This window comes from Denticeps clupeoides, chromosome 9 (genome assembly GCF_900700375.1).
Source record: "Denticeps clupeoides chromosome 9, fDenClu1.1, whole genome shotgun sequence".
Classification (NCBI taxonomy): Eukaryota; Metazoa; Chordata; class Actinopteri; order Clupeiformes; family Denticipitidae; genus Denticeps; species Denticeps clupeoides.
The window spans coordinates 7,551,410-7,574,703 of record NC_041715.1 but is presented as its reverse complement, the minus strand read 5'-3'; the positions used below and the strand labels follow the sequence as shown (position 1 = coordinate 7,574,703).

At 41.2% G+C, this 23,294-nt stretch overlaps 1 protein-coding gene across 4 annotated transcripts in view; it reads right to left on the bottom strand.

Moving 5' to 3' along the window:
• nalcn (sodium leak channel, non-selective) overlaps positions 1-23,294 on the bottom strand; it is a 79,909-nt gene that overhangs the window by 56,409 nt on the left and 206 nt on the right. For all 4 annotated transcript variants that reach the window (XM_028991883.1, XM_028991884.1, XM_028991885.1 and 1 more), the window contains exons 2-13: positions 22,918-23,045; positions 20,586-20,684; positions 20,367-20,428; positions 19,289-19,429; positions 18,895-19,077; positions 16,485-16,568; positions 16,249-16,388; positions 16,034-16,162; positions 13,623-13,774; positions 9,932-10,074; positions 8,139-8,243; positions 5,216-5,302 (exon numbers count right to left, since the gene is read on the bottom strand). In XM_028991883.1, coding sequence (XP_028847716.1) covers positions 5,216-5,302; positions 8,139-8,243; positions 9,932-10,074; positions 13,623-13,774; positions 16,034-16,162; positions 16,249-16,388; positions 16,485-16,568; positions 18,895-19,077; positions 19,289-19,429; positions 20,367-20,408 — 1,206 coding nt within the window. In that variant the 5' untranslated portion in view covers positions 20,409-20,428; positions 20,586-20,684; positions 22,918-23,045. The remainder of the gene's footprint in view (positions 1-5,215; positions 5,303-8,138; positions 8,244-9,931; positions 10,075-13,622; positions 13,775-16,033; positions 16,163-16,248; positions 16,389-16,484; positions 16,569-18,894; positions 19,078-19,288; positions 19,430-20,366; positions 20,429-20,585; positions 20,685-22,917; positions 23,046-23,294) is intronic.

Sequence of the window (23,294 nt, the reverse complement as noted above, 5' to 3'; positions counted from 1 at the left end):
AAGGCTCCCTGACCAGCCATTACCAAGGTAACAAGGATAAAGGTGGTCACTCTGTGCACTGGGAATGATGGACACGCTGCTGGCACAGCTTTCTCAAAGAGCCCAAACTATTCCGTCGACAGCTACACACACGTCCACACAAACTCACACAGACGTCCAGGCTTGATCGTGGAGAAGCTGAAGGCCCCTTTTATAATGCAACTATAATGCACATATGCAGCTGTCCAGAGCATATACAGAGACATTTTCCCATTTTTGCTTTTGTGCTTGGTTATATAAGCTGCCTTGGAACAAAGGTAATGCAGATTCCCACCATTTGTGCCCTAAAACTATTCCAGTGGGACAACTGCACCAATTAGAAGGGAGAGCAAAAAGGCTGAAGAGGATGATGGACTCAATGTAGTTTCCCAAAGGGAGTGAAATAACACATCCACAAACCTGTAGCAGAGCTGGACACTGCAGACACTGCAATTTGGCTGATAAATTACAGCTGGAGCCGAAACCATCTCAGAGGGGCACTTATACCAGATACATTACAAAGTATTTCCATCTTCATAGTGACCAAACATCAACATTTCCTATACACCCTAGATGAAGCATCCATATTAACTATATATATAAATTGTGCTCTAGGTAAAAATAATGCAGTGATGTACATGATAAATTAGCTTTAAAAATGCGAAATAAAAACACGAAATAATAATGCCAATATCATTCGGCGAGTGTAACCTCATTTGTTTGCGTTGGGTGCAGTGCCCACTCTACCACCTTCATAAAAAGTCAGTGAATTCCTGTCAAAACCAGCCATCGGCAAATACGTTCCTTTTCCCTGCACATGTCCAACTAGTCGGGGGAATCCTGCTCCTTTTTTCAGAATTCATTCTCTTACTCTCTTCAAGAAAACACCCCCTCAGATCACAGTCCATGATGACAGTGGACAGAAAAAAAGCCCGGTTTCGCTTCCAGACAGAAGCAGAGGTTGCGGTTGAGAGGCCTGCAGGGGGTTGGAATCCCGCCACCTATCAGAGTGATTTATGGCCTGCATGAGATCCCCTGCCTCATTAAACCCAACTGTCCTGTCCTCTCCTGTCGTCTCTGCTCCATGGGCAGAGGAATTCCCCTTCCTCCATCTTTACCTCCCTGGCATGTTCCAATCGCTGGAGTCATGCAGTAGGACTCCCAACTGCGTTATGATCTGCAGCACTGTGATCAACACTGATAAGGCAAAGCACACACGGGGGGGGGATTTTCTTCGCAAAGTGGGTTGTTTGGGGATGGAGGGTCAAACACAGAGGGGCATGGGATGGCTTTCGGCTAAATAAATAACTTGTACCATGCCAACAAGGACTGCACCAAGTTGCTGAGGGTGTTCCCTATCTGGTTGCTTGGCTTGCCTTAATAGGGTTATCAATCAAACCAACAACAACCACAGTAGTAGACTAAAAGTGAGTCTAAGGATCTTCTACCTCTACTGAAAGCAAGCATTGCTGCAACAATGAAATATGTTCAGCTTCTAGAAATAGATTTGGCTGCATAAAACTTACACTGCTGGGTAACCATAGCCAGATCATTTTAATGGCACCTGAGATGAAAATTGTCAGAATAAGTGTCAAATTAAGAGTTCAAAATCTCAAGCATCCAAATCCAATTTGGTCTAAACTACAAAATGACCCCTAAGAGCAATCCAAAAATCATTAATCCTTGAACATCCCTGGATTGGAGAACTTCAAACTTACCAAAGCCAATTCCTCTGGAGTACAAAGAGTAAATCCTCTAAACACAGGGTTAAGATTAAAATCCCATTACGTATATTACATACATGCTCACAGCCTCCAAGTGTGCTTAACTTTCTGAAGCTCCACAGCAACAGTGAAAGTTCAAAGCCCAAGATGGATCACAAAGTCTTTATAGGGCCAACTTCATTAGAAAATTCTTAGCGTAATTACAGTGTAAGGAACTGCAAAGGTCTAATTAACATCTGGGTGGCCTGTTGAGTTGAGAACAAGGGCCCCTCATTAACCTTAGCAGAAATAATGGGACTTTTTTTATTGCTAAGCATGATGAGGTGGACATACTGTGTGATTTGCAATGAAGTATGTGTGCATTATTTCAAGACTAAAACAATTATAATATGAAAATAAAGACTCAACATGCCACTGAAGCACAAATAGGACAAAACTAATTAAACAAACGTATTACTCCAGTGTGGTCTCTTATAATAATACATTTTCAAATGTATTGATAATCAATAATAATATTGATGTATATTGATAAAATTCATTGGAGGGAGAAGGAGGTGCAGAAGTGGGACATTGTTGCAAGGAGACTTTATTATAAACAAACCAAAACCTGGCACAAAGGAAAGCAATAAACCAAAAGGGAACAGAACATAAACTAAGCCGAATCAGGTCGACAAACGACAAACACAAGGTAAGTGTCGAGTCCACATTAATGCAGCAGCCTTGTCCTGCTGCGGTCTCTTCCCTTTTACAGGGCTCTAATCATGGACACCTAATCAGCGGCAGCAGTCCGTGATTAGAGCCCGGCTGCACCCAGCCATGACAATTGATAACATTCCTAGTTGTTCATTGTAAGTCCTTCGGCAAACAGATGTAGATATGCACACTCATTAATAAAAGCATAGAAAAACATTCTTGCCTTCCATCAGCACAACCATTTTAATGGCTTCTTTGTCAGCGTTTTCATTGGCCAATCAGAAATTAAATTACAACCATTTTTGATAGGGTTTTATTATCATGGCAAAGTGCAGATCTCACCCAGGGAGCAGTGTGTGGAGCAGTGTGTGCTTTTGCTCAGTGGCACCTCAGTGGCACCTTGGCGGCTTGGGATTCGAACCGGGCCGATTCCTTAACCGCTAGGTCACCACTGCCCCATACAAGCCAGCCTGTGATGCCACATCCATCACTAATCCTTGGCCATCCATTAACCTGTCACCATTTCACAACTTTTCCTTCCTTGGAGAAATGTTTGTAGGTCCTAGCCAATCCAGTCCAGGAACATCTGATAAGAGCTAAAGTTTTGTAGATTCTTTGACCCAACTAAGCGCCAAACACATTTCGGTTCTTGTCAGAGTTGCCCAAATCCTCTCACTTCAATGTCAAGGACAAAATGTTCTCCTGCTGCCTAGTGTTTCCTACCCACTGCCAGGAGATTATCATAATGTTACCACTGAGAGAGAGAGAGATTCTTAAATTATATACACATTAATTCATATATACATAATTCCAGTTCCATTATACACAGTCCATTTTATGGCCTTCTATGTATTGTTTGTATTCATTATTACCTTCACATCCACCTTCCTGCTCTTGGTGGGCCTGCTATTTTTGCACTAATCATGCTCACATTTCATATCTTGAAAGCTCTGGAAGCAATGGCCTTGCAGGCATTGACTGAAGCCAATGGTTACATAGATTTTAACATCTTTTTATCTGACTTTTAAAATGTGCGTTCAGCTTGCTTTTTTTAATTCTCTGTAATATTCCCATCATAATCTTTTGTCATGCTTTCAAGACCTTCATTCAAAATATTTGTTAAAGGCAATAAATAAAATGAATGTACTGAAGAACTGTCCCTTTTTCTTAAGTGACTTAGTGTCAACGGCCAGCCCTGAACATTCTGGTGACCAAGGCCAGGCCATTAAAGGCAATCTGGCCTGGAAAAGAAACACAATCAACAGCAGACAAACACATAACTGCCCATGGCCTGGAGATACATGTGCAGCGCATACTGTTCAAGACCAAATGTCAGGTAATAAATCTCAGAATAATGTTGTGTATGGTTCTCCATTAATGCCCTCTGTGTACAAGTCAAAAATCTGACTACCCAGTAACACAATGGAATATTTAGCAACACCACCAGTCTAATACAGTAATGAAGAGATTTCAGATATGATTGATTACATGTTTATTGAGTGCCGTTTCATCAATACTTTTAGTTTGAGGCCTGATATGTTCTCTTAGCTCATATTGACAGACGTGCCTATGAATAATAACCCACCTGGCCCTGATCTGCTATTAATCAGTCACTATTTGGTTTGTTTCTTCATAAAGCCACTTGTAAGACCTGTGGGGAGGTGACCTGTCGGTGTGCTGAACTCAGGCCATTACCATCAACTCGTCTTTTTATCCACCTGAAACATTTTCACAGAATGATAATAAAAAAAAATACACACACACACACACACACCGGAACAGTGAATTTTACATCCGTTCTTTCTTTTTTGACCTAGACAGGTCTTCATTTGTCTGCCACTTCTGACGCTGGTCTTCAATCACAGTTCACAGGCCGCTGCATTCGGCTGAAAGCCGCTGTGATTGAACTCTGTGATGAACTTCACACCGACCCTCTTTGAAAGGAGAGCGAGGTAGACACACACACTCACACACGTACATACACACACACAGGGCACAATAGCACTTCTTTGCTTAATGGTGTCCCTTCAGAGTCACCTGGAGCCTGAAATGTCATTAAATGTCACACTTCAGTGACAAAGGCCTGGTACACCTTCCCTGATCAATGATTCAAAGGTTTCCAAAGAGAAGCACATGTAGCTTTGGTTATGTTGTCGACACTGTTTCCACAAGCTCTACAACACTGATGCTGGAGGAGGTTCTTGACAAAAATTTCCCTACAGCTATGCTTTCCCCATCATCGTGTATCTTTCACCACGTGAACTGGCCTTCGCTTGAGAATAACCATTAACACTGGAAACGGCACTCTCAGCATCTAAATCAGGCAATATCTGAAATATTGTTTAAACATCATTAGCTATGCATTCTGCCAAACCCTTCTACTTTCAAATCGTTCAGCCAGTCCCACAGTATCACAGAAAAAAATCTAATGAGTTTATATACAAAAGCAGATTGTATATTCTGTGCATGAGCCATTTGTAAATGCCACCAAATACCCTGCATTCCGTGCCAATCCAGACACTCAGCCACTTGGACATCTTACCATATTCACCACAAAACTGGTCATTGTGAGTATTGTGAGCAGAGTGGGTTGAAATAAAGACTCAAAAAGATTCCAGGATTGGGAAACACTGTGCTAATGAATATGGGCCGGATGAATATCAGGACCTAATTTACTCTACTGTGTCGCTATGTTGGTTATATATAACTTTGGTTATTTCCACTCAGGACATTTTTTCCTCCCACTTTTCTGGTGGCTGTTAATGTTAGAGCTGTGTTACCTGCAGGCAGGCTGGCGCACGACCATGTGGCTTATTCACATCCACCGCCACGAGCTGCCACCCTCCAGCCGAATCCTCATGAAACATCTGCAACGAGAGTGAACGATTGAGAAAAAAAAAAAATGTCAAACTGTTAAGAAAAATGGTCGGTAATTACATTTGGGACAATTGTATAAAGGTGCATAATGTGCGCTCTGCAAGCATTTACTGTAAATTTACGGACTATGATTCATCTTCTGTCTAGGCCGAGCTTTTATTCTTTTATGAATAATTCACGCAGATGCATAATAATTTTTTTAAAAGCCTAGCGTCTCATATCAATGTAAAAAAATATATATATCTATTTACTCCACATCCATTAACCCTTTCATTTCATTATCAATTTTTAAAACATTGAGCTCATACACAGTGCTTTGTGGCTTTCAGCTTGATTAAGGCTGTTTTAAAATCGACTGGCCCCATTATAACCCACATTTTCGCTCTTATCGAGTGAATTGCGAGATAACCGAGGGAAGCCCTAGAGAAATCATGCCTTGACGGTCCGCCCCTTCAGCTCTAACAGATTAAGAAGGAAAAAACACACAGCCGTCCATTGTCCTGTAGCTGTAACTTTGTCATTCGGGTGCTAATCTTCTTAAGAGGCCTTATTAAAAATTAATTCTGCATTTAAACCCCACGGAATACAGGAAATGCTAGGAAGCCGTCCCAGCAATACGTTGCCACCGCTCCCTGGGATCACCTTAGGACCAGTCTATTTCCAGGAGATGAAAAGGAGGACCACAGTCGCATTGTTGTACACGGAGCCGCTGGGCGCTTTGTGTACCGCTTGAGCTAATTGCTTTTCTTAATAGACAACTTGGGTGCCTCTGTAATTAAAATTAAATTAAACACACGGAGTCAAATTGCTTTCAAGGTCATGCAATGTGGTGGAAGATAAGTGAAAGGTGCAACCAAGTCTCATTCTGCAAACGATTCCACTGAGACCCTTACATACCGAGACAGATTTACTTCCTGCTATTTCCTGTTCAATATTTTCACAGGAAGTGGATATTTCCCCCACCCCTCTTGCGCTATTCTCCACATTCCTTTTGACTGTTCCTCCCTTGACTTCCAAGGCCCTGGGAGATTTTCTTAACCTCCAAACATCTGTAGATTTTTATTTTTTATTTTTTTTAACAGCCTTGACTGTCTAAAACACTAAACTGCATTAGACTGTTTATCTGAGCGATCCCATTACAGATAAGGAATCGATTTAAAGTTGAGAAAGGGCAGGCGCCTTCGTTACCGAATACCATTCAGCTCTATTTCCACGGAATGAGCTTCGCCTTACTTGTTTTCCTGGGATTTCATCTTTAATACAACATTGAACTTTATTTTGGTTAAAACGTTGACAGGACTCGGCCAAAGCCGGGCCAAATGAATGGGTGCGAGTCTTCCACCCAATCCACTGCACAGACACGACACAAATGAATTACAATCTCCATTCCTCCGGGTGCACCTTGGTAAAACAATCAATACCGAGTCAGAGAGGGCACAGCGGACCTTCTCACAGCCCCGAGTTAAAACCACTGCCACCGTGCCAGCCCTAGTTATGCCAGCAGCAGAGCTCCAGTCCAGCGCTGGCCATCCCGACTCTCAGAACCCCAGCCCACGCTCCAGATTTCCAGTAAATTCTCATATTCACGGTGTTTGTGTGAACTTCTTAAAGGGAAAAAGGAATTGATGTTGGAGTGACATGATGACATGAGGTGAAGTAGAAAGGCTGAGCTGACAGGAGAGAGGAGCTGGATGATGTCCCAATGGGAGGTTAAATGGGGGCTAGTTCACTTCCACACTTGTTTCAAACACATGCACAGAGAGACACACACAAAGCATCCCTATATACACACAGTTTAAAAAAACACACACCCACACACAGCATGAAATTCCACCACACTCACACTGGGCATGCACACAATCCATATACACACAACACAATATTCCAGTACACTCAAATTACACAGACACCTTACAATGAACACACATATGAACACACACACTCTCTCTCTCTCTCTCGCTCTGCCTGCTGCTTCCCTCGCTTCAGAATGACTCACCTCTCGTACTGCCAAGCTTCCAATCTCATCCAGACGCCGTCTGGGACCCGTCCTGACAGGCAGCCAAATTTATTTAAAAAGCAGCCTGCTTTCAGGTGCTCCCTGCTGGGCTAAGGCCAGGGAATCCAGCCCGCCACGGGCCCCCAAGGGACCCATCTACAGAATTCCTTCACACTCAAGTCTCCCTGTGTGTGGGGTACATGAAAATGTGTGTGTGCCTGAGTGTGTGTGTGTCCTTTGGGAATAAATCGCATTTCTGTCTGTCAGAACGATTCTGCCAGTCAGAGTTTCTTTTTCCCCCTTATCATGTGTATTCATTTGCATATCTAATCATCTTTATTACTGAAAGCTTGAATGATCTAGTCTTCAATGCGACAGACTGTGCTTGCATTTTCCTACTCTGTGTGTGTGGCCATGAGGGTAGCCCACAGGAAACACTTTTTTAATTAAAACTCAAATGGACCGAGTTTCAATCGGTTTGTTTCAGATTGTGGTGAAAATGGGAGAGTTCATAAAAAACTAAATTGCTTTCTAAATAATCAGAAAGGATGCAAATGAACAGATTTACAGCCCCCAGAGCCTACGATGCACAAATTTGTTGGCATAGCTGATAAAATATCTCAAGCTAAGGCAATGTTTGTTTTCAAACCACACAGATTTCATGATCAAATACACTTTATGATCAAATTTAGAATTTTCACATGCACAACCAATGACACAGATATAACACCTACACCTCAGTATAACACCATGCCAAACTGTGAAGTAAGAGTGATGACACAGTTGAGCAGTGACCCTACTTTTCATATCACAGAATTCATTAAACATGCCTGTGTTGTTGCTGTGGATGTTGTACTGCTCCTCGAACCCCACATCTGCTGGAATTGAACACGGATCTCGGCAAAGGTTTCGATGATGACAGCAATGAAGACATTCTGAAGGAATGGAAAAAGGGACAAAGTCACACCAAGACTACTTAGCAACACTATCTCTGTGTTGGCATTAGCACCAACATAAGTACACCACTTTTCCATCAAAGAATATATGACACATATTCCCATTCTCGTTCCCCACTGGCCTGTGAGTCATTGCATCAGATGAATTTTATATATTTCTGTGTAAACTGGAAGTGTGAATGGAATTTCAGAGGTAAGGTGTTACTCCCATTAAATCTCAAGCAGACTGAATCACACCCAGGCATGCTGGCAGTCCAGCAAAAGATGCCAATTTTCACATATGTGTCTATTAATGGGTGTTACATTGTGCATAGACTATTATGAGCAATATTGCATTTAGTTGTGCATGTTTTGTGTCACGATCCGGTCCGAAATGGGGTTTCATTGGTGTCATGTGAAATGTTCCCTAATCGTTTTCACCTGTGTTAATTGTATAAAGCTGCCCTGTTCGTTTCTGTTCGCCGTCAGGTTTTTGTGATGTCAGGTGAAAGCGTCCTTCATTCCTTCATTTCTCGTCACACTTCGTCCTGCTCTCCATTCACCTGCCTCGTCATGCCCGCATGGATGTGACATTTTGTAATTAATTTTGTAATTTTGTAATATGTTAGCCTTAGTACACTTAAAGATGTTAAAGAACACCTTGGTTATAATACCATTCTACTTTACTCTAATTTAACAATTTACTGTTGTGTTTGATTTTTATGAAATTATTTTCATTTACTTTCCACTCTGCTCACATCTATACAATAACTATATTATAATGTATTCATTTTATCATTATAAATTTACTGCATGGCCTATACACGTTTTATGCTAAGATATAATATATAATATACAGTACAGGCCAAAAGTTTGAACACACCTTCTATGGAGATATGTACTTGTACTTATGTACTTATGTGCCAAGAGTGTGCAAAGCAGTAATCAGAGCAAAGGGCGGCTATTTTGAAGAAACTAGATTATAAAACATTGTCATGATCCGGACCGGCAGGGGTTACTCCGGACTGGAGTTTCATGTTAGTCTTGTGTAATGTTCTCTGATCGTGTTCACCTGGTGTATATTTATATAATTGTATATAACTATCCTGTTCGTGTCTGTTCGCCGTCGGGTCATTGTGCGTGTAGATGTTCCCCTGTCTCGTGAAGTTTGTATTAAACCCCTGTCCTGTGATCGTGCGAATGCGTCCTCCTTCATGCCATGTCCAGCCCACCCGTGACAAACATGTTTTCAGTTATTTCACCTTTTTTTTGTTAAGTACATAACTCCACATGTGTTCATTCATAGTTTTGATGCCTTCAGTGATAATCATGTAAATGGTCATGAAAATAAAGAAAACACATTGAATGAGAAGGTGTGCCCAAACTTTTGGCCTGTACTGTACACAAATTGTGATGTACATAATAAATTATCTTTAAAAATATGTTGTTTTTTTAGTCTATTCTATTTTATTCTATGTGCTCCATTCAGACATTTTGGTCTGTTGTATTTCTATAATGCCTTGGCTTTAATGAATGTGCCATAATAATGCATGACTCTCCTATTGTTTGTCTGTAACATTTAGTAGTTCTAATTTATTGTTGTTTAATAATGTCTCAGGTTTTTCTGATCCATTATTAATTTGTTGAATAAATGTACATGTACATACAGAAAAGCAAAAGATTTACACCTTGACAAGCCAGGCGAGAAAGAAGATGAGCGTGATGAAGTAGAAGTAGGAGCGCCACCGTGGGAAGCTGTCAATGGCGCGGTACATGAGGAACACCCAGCCCTCCTGCGACGCCGCCTCGTACACGGTGAATATGCTGGTGCCTGGAGGGGAGGCAGAGAGCAGATGTCAGACCATGTCCCTGGGTCTGTCCATCCCCCATGCCGCCCCAGTTGCTCACAGATGCAAAAAACGTAGACATACACAGAGCAGGTGGGGCCATTGGCTCGCCTCGTCTGTTTTTTTTTTTTATTATCTAGGTCTGTTTTCACGTTCCTGCGTGACCCCGCCTCCGCATTCAACCCGCTCTCACCCTGTTTTGTGCTGACCACATTCAAATAAACATGTGCCCTGGTTCAACCTGGCTTCTCTCAAAAAAAAAAAAAAAAACAGCTGCCTTCCCTTTCCTGTTCTACACATGAAAAAAGGCAGAGCTTTGAACTGTAGTCTTTTCTTTAAAAAAAAAAAAAAAAAAGTCATCGCTTTAATAAAATCAAAAAAAGTCACAGTGGAGGAAGCTGAAATGGCTCAGAGGAACTCAGAACACTTTATTGCTGTGGTGCAGCAGAGAGATTTTACTGCTCATTCCTGCCTCCCTCAATTAAAGGCACATTTCAGTTTGTCGCAAGACGAACAACAGCTTGCCAAAGCCGAAAGGCCATAAATAACAACGCACAGCATCAAATTTAAGACAGCAACCCTTTAGATTTATGCCTGTTGATAGGAATAACGCCGGTCACTTTGGAAGAGTGATGTTTATTCAGCATGCAGTGCCCAGTCGGCTGTAGCTCTTTATTCATGAGCCCCTAGTGGGTTGCACTGAGGAGGCTGGCATATGCCAGTGTGAAGCATATCACCAGCCTCCACTCCACTGCCATGCCGTGACTCAGGCTGGACTGAGTCAAGGGCATGGGTCTGACACTGGCATAAATACGGATCTTAAATGCACACTGAGACCTCTGCCATAGCACGCCACTGCATATTTATAAGGCTACATGAATATAAAATGAGACTAGAAGTGCATATAATGTTTTTCATGGATGTTGCTACGATTCAATGTAACTCACTTTCCATAATGGGCTCACACACATACACCAAACAAACTTCTACATGTGAACAATTTAGTGTCACCAATTCTCCTAGCATGCATGATTTTGGATAGCAGGAGGAAACCAAAGAAGCCAGACTAAACCCACACCCACTTTGGGAGAGCACATACAATCTTACAATCTTGGAGATGTGAGGCCACATACTGCTGTTTGAATTCTAGTTTGTCTAGCCTGTCTATGGTCCTGCTGTGGCTAGAAATAACGACAGGTGTAAAGCGTGCTTTGCCCATTCTGCTTCATTGTTCAGAGAGTGGCAGCTCAGACGGTTGGATCTGGAAATTGGCCCCTTATACACATCATACGGGGAAAGGTTAACTCCCCTTTCTCAAGCTTTGTACTCCCAGAGAACTTCCCGCCCCTCCCCTAACCGACCGTCATGGCTTGAAAACGTGAAAAGCATTGCAGTTGCTCTGTGATTGGATGTAAAATTGAGCATAAAGGTATTTTTTAGTATTTTTTTTCTGGAAAATGTAGACATGACATCCTGATTGCTCCAAACAGGAAATGTTGATGACATAATTTCCGCAAATGCCAACTCTTTTCTATAAGCCACTCTCCTCCTCGTCCCTCCTCTCTGCTCCTCATTGGAATTTAAGTCTACACACACCAAAATGGCACATCATATGGAAATCTCATTGTGGGACAGGCTACAAGAAATTCTCCACCATGGCTATATATATATTTGCAGCAGTTAAGAGAGACTTTCTGAATTCAGTGAGCTGCCCAGCTAGTTTAGTAGCAAACAGGCTTGTTCCATTAAATGCATGCTTGTGTGATTACATCAGATCATGAAATTAAGGGCTTTTTTAAGGGACCCTCATCAGTCATGTCTTGTCATCTGCCTTTAAGCATGCCTGAATATCTGTTCAACCAGACATACTATGACATGGTAATCTTACAGATATGTGTTGACCAGGTTTTCACAGTTCATCTTCCACACTGACATAAAATGGACAGCAATGCATGCTCAGAAAACCAGCAAACCAACATTTTCTTTCAAACGAACAACTATACATATACATGCATTACAATACTTGTATATTACTTGTATATATTATATTCACCGCTGCTATGTCCTGGCCATAGCAGTCCCCTGCCAATAGTTGCCGCCACCTGAACTCAGGTGCCATTCTGTGCTGTTTCTATAAAGTCCAGCTTTAAAGGTGAAAGTGAAGTGATTGTGATACACAGCAGCACACGGTGACACAAGTGTCCTCTGCTTTTAACCATCACTCTTGGTGAACAGTGGGCAGCTATGACAGGCGCCCGGGGAGCAGTGTGTGGGGACGGTGCCTTGCTCAGTGGCACCTTGGCTGATCAGGATTCGAACCGGCAACATTCTGACTACAGGGTCGCCTCCTTAGCCGCTAGGTCATCACTGCCCCATCTTACCCCTGTTCATGAGTAAATCCACACTGCTTATGTTTTACTAAGTTTTACAAATGAAGCCTTATATCCACATTCATCACAACTCAGTTTCAATTCTGTGAAAAATATGCTCTTGTAAAATTTAAGCTTAAGGGCACTAGATATACATTTTATGAGCACATATTTTTCAATTCTTTTTTTGAGCCCTACATACAACCCAACATCAGAAACAAGCATCTGGCATTCATTGGTCTTGACTGGAACCTAAAATTCTATGACAGCAAATGGACAGTGTTAAAGTGAATCATTGCAATTCTCCTCAAAACAACAGAATATTAGAAAAAAAAAATCGTCATTTCAGCCATCCCACACAGAACAGGTGTGTTGGTGTGCCCTTGCCTGAGGAAAATGTGTGCAGGAAGGTTTCCCAGCCTCCGCTGAAATGCTGCGATTCTTGCCTTTCAAAGCCGTTGCTGAGGTCTGCGGCTTTGCTTCACAGCAATTTTGAGATTAGTGACATTGCACTGTGTACCTTTGTGGTGAATTCATGTCACACTAGAGCGATATGAAAAATGCTCCAAGCTGGTAAGTTACACTAAAACCTGATCAAGGCTCATAAATAACCTGCACTTTTGTGGTTCTGTGGCGCTCAGAAGTGCAGCCATGATGTAAAAGGATGCAGTTCTTGGTATTAGTTCAGCTCTATTTTGAAAAGAATAAATTGGTTTAGGGACACATTTCATTACAAGGTCTTCAAAATGCATCTTAACCATACTTGTTAATCACTATGGATCAACATTTCCTACATTAGCAAAGGATTATATATGAGCCTCAAATCCTTCAGATGGCATCACCCTGGAAAACCTCAAACACTCTACAGATAAAACACACACTCAGTACTGTGAGTTAAAAAGTTCCCATGGGACTTTATTCGTTTTGATCCTTTAAAATCCTGATAGTTTGTTAGAGTAAAAAGGGTAATGTTCTGCTATCAAGCGAGGACGGCTCCACAAAGAACATCATTATAATTCACTCTCTATTACAAGTATTGCAAGTACCACATTTGTGTCTCTGGAAGAAGAAACGAAAAGCATTTCCATATGTTCCAGAAGCCTCCAGTGAGAAAGAGACACACCATCCCAATGAAGGGGCGACAGAATGCGCCAAGAACTCACCAAGCTCATTGAACCCACTGTAGCCCAGTTCCTGCCTGCTGAGCCCCAGGCCCTCAAGGTCAACACACTTGAAGCCCGCAGGACACTGGTAGCCCTCGCCGTCTGGAGAACAGTGGGTGTCAGGGATGGCCAAGCTATTCCACGTGACGTTACTGGGAAATAAGAAAAAAACGATTCATCTCAATGGCAAATCCTTTCCTTCATGACTTTGTTATTGTCTCTATAATGCATTTTTATAATCTCAGCTAGGGTCTTTCCATTCCAATCAACAATTCCTTCCTTCTTTTTAATGTTGAATTGATAAGTAACCAAGGGACTGTGAAAGGGACTATATAAATGTAGCGTGTAGCTTCTTAATAATGGCTGAGCAGGGAGTGGACTGGTGCGAAACAAGCACCCAACTGTTCTGCAAACAAGACAAATTAAGAGCACGTCAATAGAAAAAAGGAGGACTGGCAAACAGTGGAGATACCTGTCAGGAATACTGATTTGTTGATCAAGCTAATAACAGCCAGCAGAGAAAAAAAAAAACAGAGCTCAAGAGTGCAACAGGAATCTGTTCGATTTTTACCAAAGCCCTCCAAGATTATCTCTTGGAGTGCTACTAAATAAAGTACAAGCAACAACCGTATCTTAGGCAGAGTGATTAAGAGCATCACTCACCAAAATATGAGGTTTGCATTTTACGCCTTCGTGTGAAGCGAAATAGGCTAAACTTGCAAACCCTCCCAAAACACGTGCAGACACACGCTCACGCACACATCTGCACAGCCGCAGTCTTCTCCCTGGGCCACAGGTGCTACTCCAGGAGCCGTTCGAAGTCTCTAATGAAAATTTATGCCTGCAAATTGGTGAGCCCGACATTCTTCTAAATTGTTTATTAAGGGTTTTGAAATGGGTTTGGGTAATTTATTGCTGCTTCGGAGCGGCCAATCAGAAGCTCAGCAGTGAATCAGAATATCTCTAATTATATTATGATGGATACTTGCACTGAATATTATCAAAGAAATCACCCTTTCCCATGAACCCAACATGATTAATCGACCAGATAATGAGTGACTACAGGTCCCCTAATATCTTGAAATAAATGCAATAGGTTATATACAAATCACACATTGTTGGGTAATAAAAAACATTAATAACTATATTTTTTATGACTCAATGTGGACAAATATCAACGTGCTTCATAATATAAATGAATCATTAGCCTTTTATTTTAATCTTTAAAAATTGGCTCATAACAGAAAATTAAGTAAAAAACATTTTTCAGTTTTCCATAAATGTTACAATTTGATATGCAAAGTCACCAAATCCAGCAATGTTTTCTTTTAAAAAACATTGTGTCTCTCTAACTCAATCAAATCCCTGTATGAACTGAGCCATGACTTTGAGTCAGAGAGCACGAAAATAGTATGTGAAAATAATATGACGTTTGCGGTCAGGCATTTCCAAAATAGGTAAAACCTCACCACCACATTAGGTAAACACCAAGCCAATTAAATTACTGTTAGATTTTTGACATTTAAGAACAATTATTCATTCAACAGTAAGTACAAAAAAAACAACAATTTAAAACAAAACTAGATTATAAAATGGTCTGTCAGGGCCAAAGAAGATATTGTCATTGGGCCAAAAATAGACTTTGGCCAAAGAGCAGAGAAGGTATTAGCTCTGGGACAAAGCGCAGACAATGCCGGAAATGATGGTAATTATGAATAGGGCTCTGCTCTGCTCTGCTCTGCTCTGCTCTGCTCTGCTCTGCTCCGAAGCCGGCAGCCTCTTTTGTTTCCTTGTCGCGCTCAGTCACTTCTGGACATGAATTTCCTGTGAGACTCACACATCTGTTCCTTCGCCCACTTTTCTCCTTTTTTCACTCCTGCTTTTACCACCTTTACGCTGTCAACATCGCTCTTAAAAATGTCAGAAGACGTAAGAATCCACAATACAGTCATAGAATGACAGTTGACACACCCATGTAAGGACTGCATAATGATTCGGCTTTGGCCATATGGAAATTAAAAAAATTATGAAATATGTATTAACATAAATTCTCACCATAAAGTGCAGCACGCCAGATTATATTTTTATATCTATTTCGAATAACCCATAATAATATTCCTTACAGCTGCTAGTAAGATTAATATTAATGTGAACAGCTGTCTGTGGGAGGTGTTGAGTCAAAGACGTGCCCTTTGCTGTTGGCGCAAGAACTGCCTATTGGCTAATGCATAGCATCATCCAATTTGTGAAAAACACCTATTTTAAACACAGCTTGAATACGAAAAAAATGACCATATTCACAAACAACATGACTTAGCGTACGGCCATTTGCCACGGCAGCCAACACAGCAGTTACTTGGCGATGATTTCACATTTGCTCTTTTTGTGCCATTTTAGAGGTAAGTACTCACTCTTTCTCAGTTTCATTGGTCACACAGTGATGATTGAATGTGCCAAACATCTGAACGCCCAGGATTCCATACAGCAGAAGGAAAAACAGCAGAAAGATGGACACACTCCAGATCTGCTCTCCAGACCGCCTATGGAGTAGGAAAAATAAACATTTCTGGCTACCTGTTAAAAGAACCAACAGAAAATATAGCAAAATCCAAAAAGAAGCTCATACTTTAGGATGTTGGTGATTCGACTTCGAGGGAGCTCAAATCTGAAGTAGATCCGAAAAGCTCTAATCATGATGAGAGCTCTTGGAATTCGCAGCATTCCCCACGGCGACATTTGGTCCACGAGCTCTGCGATCTCAAACACCTACGGCAACCACAACACAACTAGGAAAGTCATTCCAAGTGCTATATGGGATAAGACAAACACCACAACCCCCCCCCCCCCCCCCCCCCCCCATACCTGCAGCACGAGAGAAACCCAGAGAAAGACCACCATGAAGCCATCAAACATGCACCACCGGTCCTTCACGTAGGAGTTATCACCCTGGAATGCAACAGGGAGTGAAACAATTAAAAAAACAATTACATTTATCAGGAGGCAACGGTGAGTTGAAATGTCAAGTTCTCAGTTTATTATGAGTCTACATGCAGGGGGGACTTCCTTGGACAGCTTCACTTAACATACTGGCCCCAATTTAATGGGGTAAAATGAATTTGATACTCCACTTATCACATATTTTCAAATAGACTGCATTTGTGAGTACCATTTGGCAACATGTCACAGACCACCAGGGGTTTCCGGATCATTTTTAGAAGCACAATCAGAGCAAACTATATTGGAACTTTAGATTACTGGTTTGTGATTCGGTCACACACAACCTTTATAAACCTGTTCCATTACAACATTTTCATGCACTGATTTAATTTCAGTAGTTTGCTCTTTTGAACTAAGCTGTCGAATTTATGACAATAATGCTACTGACAACAAGTTAGTTTGGTTTATTTACATTATGCTAGTGCTAAAATATTAATTGACAGATTACTTAATTTTTTTAAGGTAAGCCCATGTTTTCTTTTCAGTGTAGTGGATTGTAAATCCACATGCATCTTCTCGAAATTGCATTGTAAGACGGACGGTGTGAGGTGATCATGTGGGTAACAAGAGCATCTGGGCATAATCCTTATTACCAATCACCTGCAGCACAATGAACAAGGCAAATGACTGGCCAACTTATCTGCAGGCCAGTTTAAAAGCCAACTCACCCCAGCACTTAATTATTTATGAAAGTTATTATTAATATGCCTTGCAAAAAAAAAAAAAGCTGATCATTCAGATTTCAGGATTTCATAAGGAGGAACAAATGTTTTAAGATAGCAGCTGCCTTTACAAAGTACATATTTACAAAGTATTAGGGAACGATATTGAGTGATAAAACAAAGCATATATGCATTCTGGAAAATTAACTCCTATTGCCTTGCCTGAGCAGAACAGATTTGCAAGATAAATAAAAAAAAATCATTCTACATTTCGTTCAATTTGATGTAAAATTGTGTAATGAGCTTGCTGTTAAAATATTCCGTGGCTGTTGACTCTGCTGTTTGGCAGCTGTGTGGGTCACATTTCTGGATGAGCTGAGAAACAACAACAGATCCCATCTGCCGTATAAAGGCTGGTAGTAATTGGGGTTAAAATGACTAAGGCTTCTGGTGAAATGTAGTCACCTCACAGATAACAGATATAATCGACTGGATGTGAATGCGTGTTTTGACACTGTTTATGCAAGACAGGCAGGCAGATTTCATATTACGCTTGACCAACTGCACTCAGACAGAGTCACTCTGGGGCATTATGACAAGAGATACTATGCATGCAATATAAGTGCATCTCAAAAATTTCACATGCATTACTGTTCACATGATGCACCCATAATGTCAGATCAACACATTATTCCAGATCGATGGGTCATTAAACCCTTATAATACAAAACATCCTTCATAAAATACCAAAAAAAACATTGACTGTGTCTGAAAAATACCTGAAACAGCCTTCAAACTGATGTGCTAAGTGCAGGCCTTGCACCCTAATGTAAGGTAAGGCAGCCATAATTTTATATTTTTAATTTGAAAAGTTTAATAGTTTGGCTTTTAGCACCAAAAGGTTCTTTGCTTGTAAATGTTTAAAAAGTACACCACAATACAAAGTTGAATTAAAATATTGTGAAAACAGCTTAAAATTCATCAGCTAAGGGATCAAAGTGATTTTTGAATAATTATCTTGACCCGATGTGTTGATTTGAATCTTAAATAGACAATATTTGAATTTCTTTTCTAAATTCAATTAACCTTGCAACCTAAATTAATCAAGAAAAAAAGACCAATTAGTGCACAGATCAAAGGGAATAACTGATTTCATTCTGCACAAGTAGTTGGATGGTTATATATGAATGCATAAAATCATGTGTCAATGTGGATATAATGGTAGGGGGATCCTCACTGGCAAACCAACAGGATAATGGTTACATGATAATTCTGTTCCCTTAAACAGCTTAATAGCACCTTCTACTAACTTCTACTAACCCACTGAACTGAAAGAATTGTTCCTGTTCAAATTACTCATCTGTTTGCTTGCTCCAAAAGCAGTGATTCACTGTTCACTGCCTCTCTGTGCGCTTGTTATCCTTGATTTGCCAATTAAGCTGTCCACACTTTCCTTAGCAGTAATTAAGGACCTTTCATCAGCCAGCTGCCCATTTATTTGCTTCTTCAGGACCCAATCCATTTTTGTTTCTCTTTCTCTCTCTCTCTCTCTGTTGTTCTGCCCCTGGCGTCTATTTCTGTGAGCAATCCGGAGGTCTGATTGAGGGATTTACCTTGACGATGCCCCTGATGTGCATCTTGGCGATCATCTCGGCCGTGTAGAGGAACATGAGCAGCGTATCGAGGGTGAAGGTGACATACTGCAGAGGAGGGTAGTGCTCGAAGGTCTTGGGCGTGTTCATGCAGACGGAGATGACGCTGATTATGGCACAGGCCCGCAAGAGTGAGTGCACCCACTGCGGAGAGAGGCGAGGACAGATATAGGTCAATCAAGTCAACTCACCACTTATCGTTTCCAGTTGACATTAAGATGCCGTAATTATTTCTATTAGGCCTTGGCACAAACTTAAAATAAGAAGATCATTTACAGACGCAACCTACAGGACCAAAAGCCCACATCTCTGGCCATGTTTGTTTGGTCCTCACGTGTCTTGTCTGCTAACTCACTGGTTTATTAATCCAGAGGATGTCGGCGCTGTCCGCGAGAGTCTCATCGGGCCCAAAGTCGGTCATGGGCTGGGCCTCCACTCGCGAGCTCTGCTTCCTCTTCAGCATGCTGGGGCTAGCTGTGCTATACAGGGAGTGGATCTGGAAGACAGGGACCCGGAAAGGTAACAGACACAAGGGTCACATGACAATAGCTAAGGGCAATGATGTAGGAATTCAGGCTACAGTATCGCTGGGTTGTAGATGGCAGGCCCATCAACAGTTCACTGTCTCCAGGGAGAAATTGGTCTACTTTTTTTAAAATGCTCCCATTCCAAGTTTAGGAAAATTGTGGAGCACTTCTAGGACTGATTATGTTTGATTTTTTTTTGTTTCACTCTGATAGACAGTGTACAAAGCCATTATCAGAAGAGTTTCACAGTTCTATGTGAGGATAGGACAAATCTAGAAAATCCAATTTAAAGCACAATCTCTTTTGCATGAAGAGATAAGTGTGATATCAAATGATATCATATTGTTGCTCATTATAACTCTTATTATAATGGCTGTCTAAATCTCACATTCACCAGACTGGACTAAATAAAGGATGGGACCCATAAACATGATTAATCATTATTATTTTTATATGTAACTCTGGACTAACTCAAGAGCCAAATATGGCATGTTTTTGGTCCCCCATGCTTTATGTAACTATGAACGGTTACTATCTAAACGATTAAAAGGGTTAAATATTTTATCAGACTGTAAACAGTGTTAAGTGCCTAAGTGGAGTTGATGGATGGCTGCTGTGATCAACACCAAAGCATATGTGGAGCACACACAGACACACAAACACTGAATATTTTCATCTCACACCGCTTACGGAAGGTGACTTACCTGTCCTGAAGATCACACCTGATCTTCACCAAGTCAACACAAGTCTACGGCCGACAGTAAGTGTAACACAGGTGTGGGGTAAATGGGAGCATGTTATGTGTAAAGGGGGCATGTTCACGGTTGACAATAATATAGATGTGTACAGAAAAAAAAAACAAAAAAAAAAAAAACAAAGACTCAAACAAAGACAAAGCGCACATACCAACGGGAAAAGTAAAGCTGAAATTGCTCCAGCACTGCACATAACATGCGATCAGGCATACCCTGTAAATAACACACAACAGTTAGTCAAATGGCATATATGACGTACCAACGTTTACAAATGCAGTAGGAGACTGCAGACAGAAAATGCAAACCACATGGGATGAGGCATATATGCAACACTGAGTGACAGATGGGAGCGTGGGACCATGGGACTCACGGTCAGGCTCCTCATTGGTGCATTCATCCCCGAGTTCCAGTGGGGTGGAAACCAGTGTGAAAGGTCAAAGTTCAGATGTTTTTCAGCACCTCCGGGGTCCTGTCATGGGATAGAAGTTACAGCTTACCTGTACAGTTGTACCATAACACATTTGCTACATTAATATAAAAATGAATATTATTATTCTTAAGGTATCAAATGATATCACAGTAAAAGGAATCTTATTTATCTGGCTCACAATGTAGCTGATGCACTGACTGAACAAAGTCACTGAACAAACAAAAATTGCTTTCGTTGATTGTTAAATCTCACACACTCATGAACATTAAGTTCATTTGTGGTAAATAATGTTAATAACGCACACAACAACCTTTTACATGGATGCATATCAATAAAGATATTGTAAGCTACACACTAGCACCAATATACAATGGTGTAGAAAAAACAGATTTGCTGGTTAAATATTAATGAAAATTGCATGAAAAATATGCAATCATACCCTCTGATCATCGTATCCAACTGAATATCAACGCTACTGATGTTTTATGAGGAAGACCTTTAAAACTTTTTTTAAGGCCAGATGTGATCAAGAATAAAGTCCCAGACTTGAGCGAAGTCTAGAAGCAATGCTTATGAACTGCACAATATTCTGCTTGTTCTTTAGTTGTGGGCTGAACTCTAAAAGTGTCAGAGACAAACTTGTTGTAGTCGAAAGCAATTTTCCACGTAATTGCTACACTTAGCATATGTTGGTGGAGATTTGAAGACGACAGAAAACAAAATTACAGGGTGTAAGTGCTATAATGTGGGAGTAAGTTGCCAAAGACTGCAATTAGTTTCACTTTTCTTTTCTTTTTTTTTTGTTGAGAAAGGCAGGATGCAATCACAAGGCATATCAATGGTAGCTGTGTCTTTGATTTGCTCTAAAATGTGTGGGGACAGTACCGTGCTCAGTGGCACCTTGGCAGTTTGGTATTCGAACCGGCAACCCTCCGATCACAGGTCCCTAGGCCGACCACTGCCCCACCGTCATTTGGGGCACAAATAATTTCAATGCACTCCACCATCACCAAAAAAAACTGATAAACAACAATATACTCCCCATTTTGCACATTTCTGCATTGTTTGTCTTGTGTGTCCTGTTTGAATATCCAACATGTCCACTTACAAGCATCCTACATGATTTTGTCCAGTTAGGTCCTGTTTGTCCTGTTCATTGTACAGAAAAGTTTTACTTTCTTTTATATAGAAGTTTTAGTTTAGTTAGTATAGTTTAGTTTAATGTGTATATACAAACAATTTTTTTTCTTTCATTTATGATTTCACTATGGGGGGTTTTGTGTGAAACATTATTTCAATACACGGTATACTGTGTATACTGTTGTACTGACAATAAACCAATCTTGAATCATGAATTTCACTCCATGATCATTTCATTGATGAATTTGCTAAGGTTTGGCATTGTTAGCATTGCTATGCTAAAAAAGCTGATATATGAAGTATATGGAGCAGGCCTGTCCACCAGGTACCCATTGAAGATTTACTTCTTATTATCTAATGTATGAGTGGAGTGCAGAGATCAACAAGTTTACATGTTGAATTGCATGTGCATTTTCACAGAAAAAATGTCAATTGAAGCCCTCACTGCAGATACCAGAACTGAAAACTGAGAACTTAAGTTACCACTGAGGTTCCACTGAGTGAAGCACCGTCCCCACACACTGTTCCCCGGGCGCCTGTCATGGCTCCCCTCTGCTCACCAAGGGCGATGGTTAAATGCAGAGGAGACATTTCGTTGTGTCACCCTGTGCTGTGCTGCAGTGTTTCACAATGACAATCACTTCACTTTCACTTCATATATGATATGAAATCAATAATATTCATCCTTATAGGACAAGATGAATGAACAATGAGGGGAAAAATCATAATCATCAGTGCTGGTCAATTCCCCTGTCAAGGGGAAAGGACCAAATATGGGCTTTACTCGTAATGTACAATGTGTTAAAATCTACTCTATTAGCTGGCTATTGGGTGAGAATAGATGACTCTGTCAGAAAGACCAAGCCACCATTACTACACTTAGCATTATCATATAGATCAGCACCACACAGCCAGCAGTACAAATCTCCCCAGAGCCAAGAACCAACAGAAACAAAACCAAAAAAAATAAAAAATCATAGAATGATTGTGCATATTTCACAACGTCGAATTATTATTCTGACCGACACTGTAAACTCGACACTGAAACCGTGATGTACACACGCAGACTAGCCGACGCCGGAACCGTGGATTTCCCGGTCCGTACCGCTGCCGAACCTGCTCGTCTGTTCACCTGCTGTCTGTGGCGAACAGGTCCTTTACCAGGACGCGTTGGCCCAGTCGGATTCCCGAATTTTGTCCGGTGTGCCGCGCAGGGTGAGGGATGCTCTTCCTCCCGCCTCCCCCGGTTTAGCCCGGTTGCTATGGGAACAGATGAAGAGGAAGGTCGCTTTTGGTTTAAACGCGAAAAAAAAACAGGGTGTTTTTTTTTTTGGGGTGGGGGAGCAGAGTGAAGATATTCTGCTGCAGAAATGCCCGTCCGTCGGCACCGCTGTTGCACGGCCTGTGAACACTTCCTGGAGGACAGCCGAGCGGCGCTTCCCTCTCGGTACGTCACGACATCCCCGTTTCCGCGTTATGGGGCCACGTCAAACCGGGAAAAGACGGACT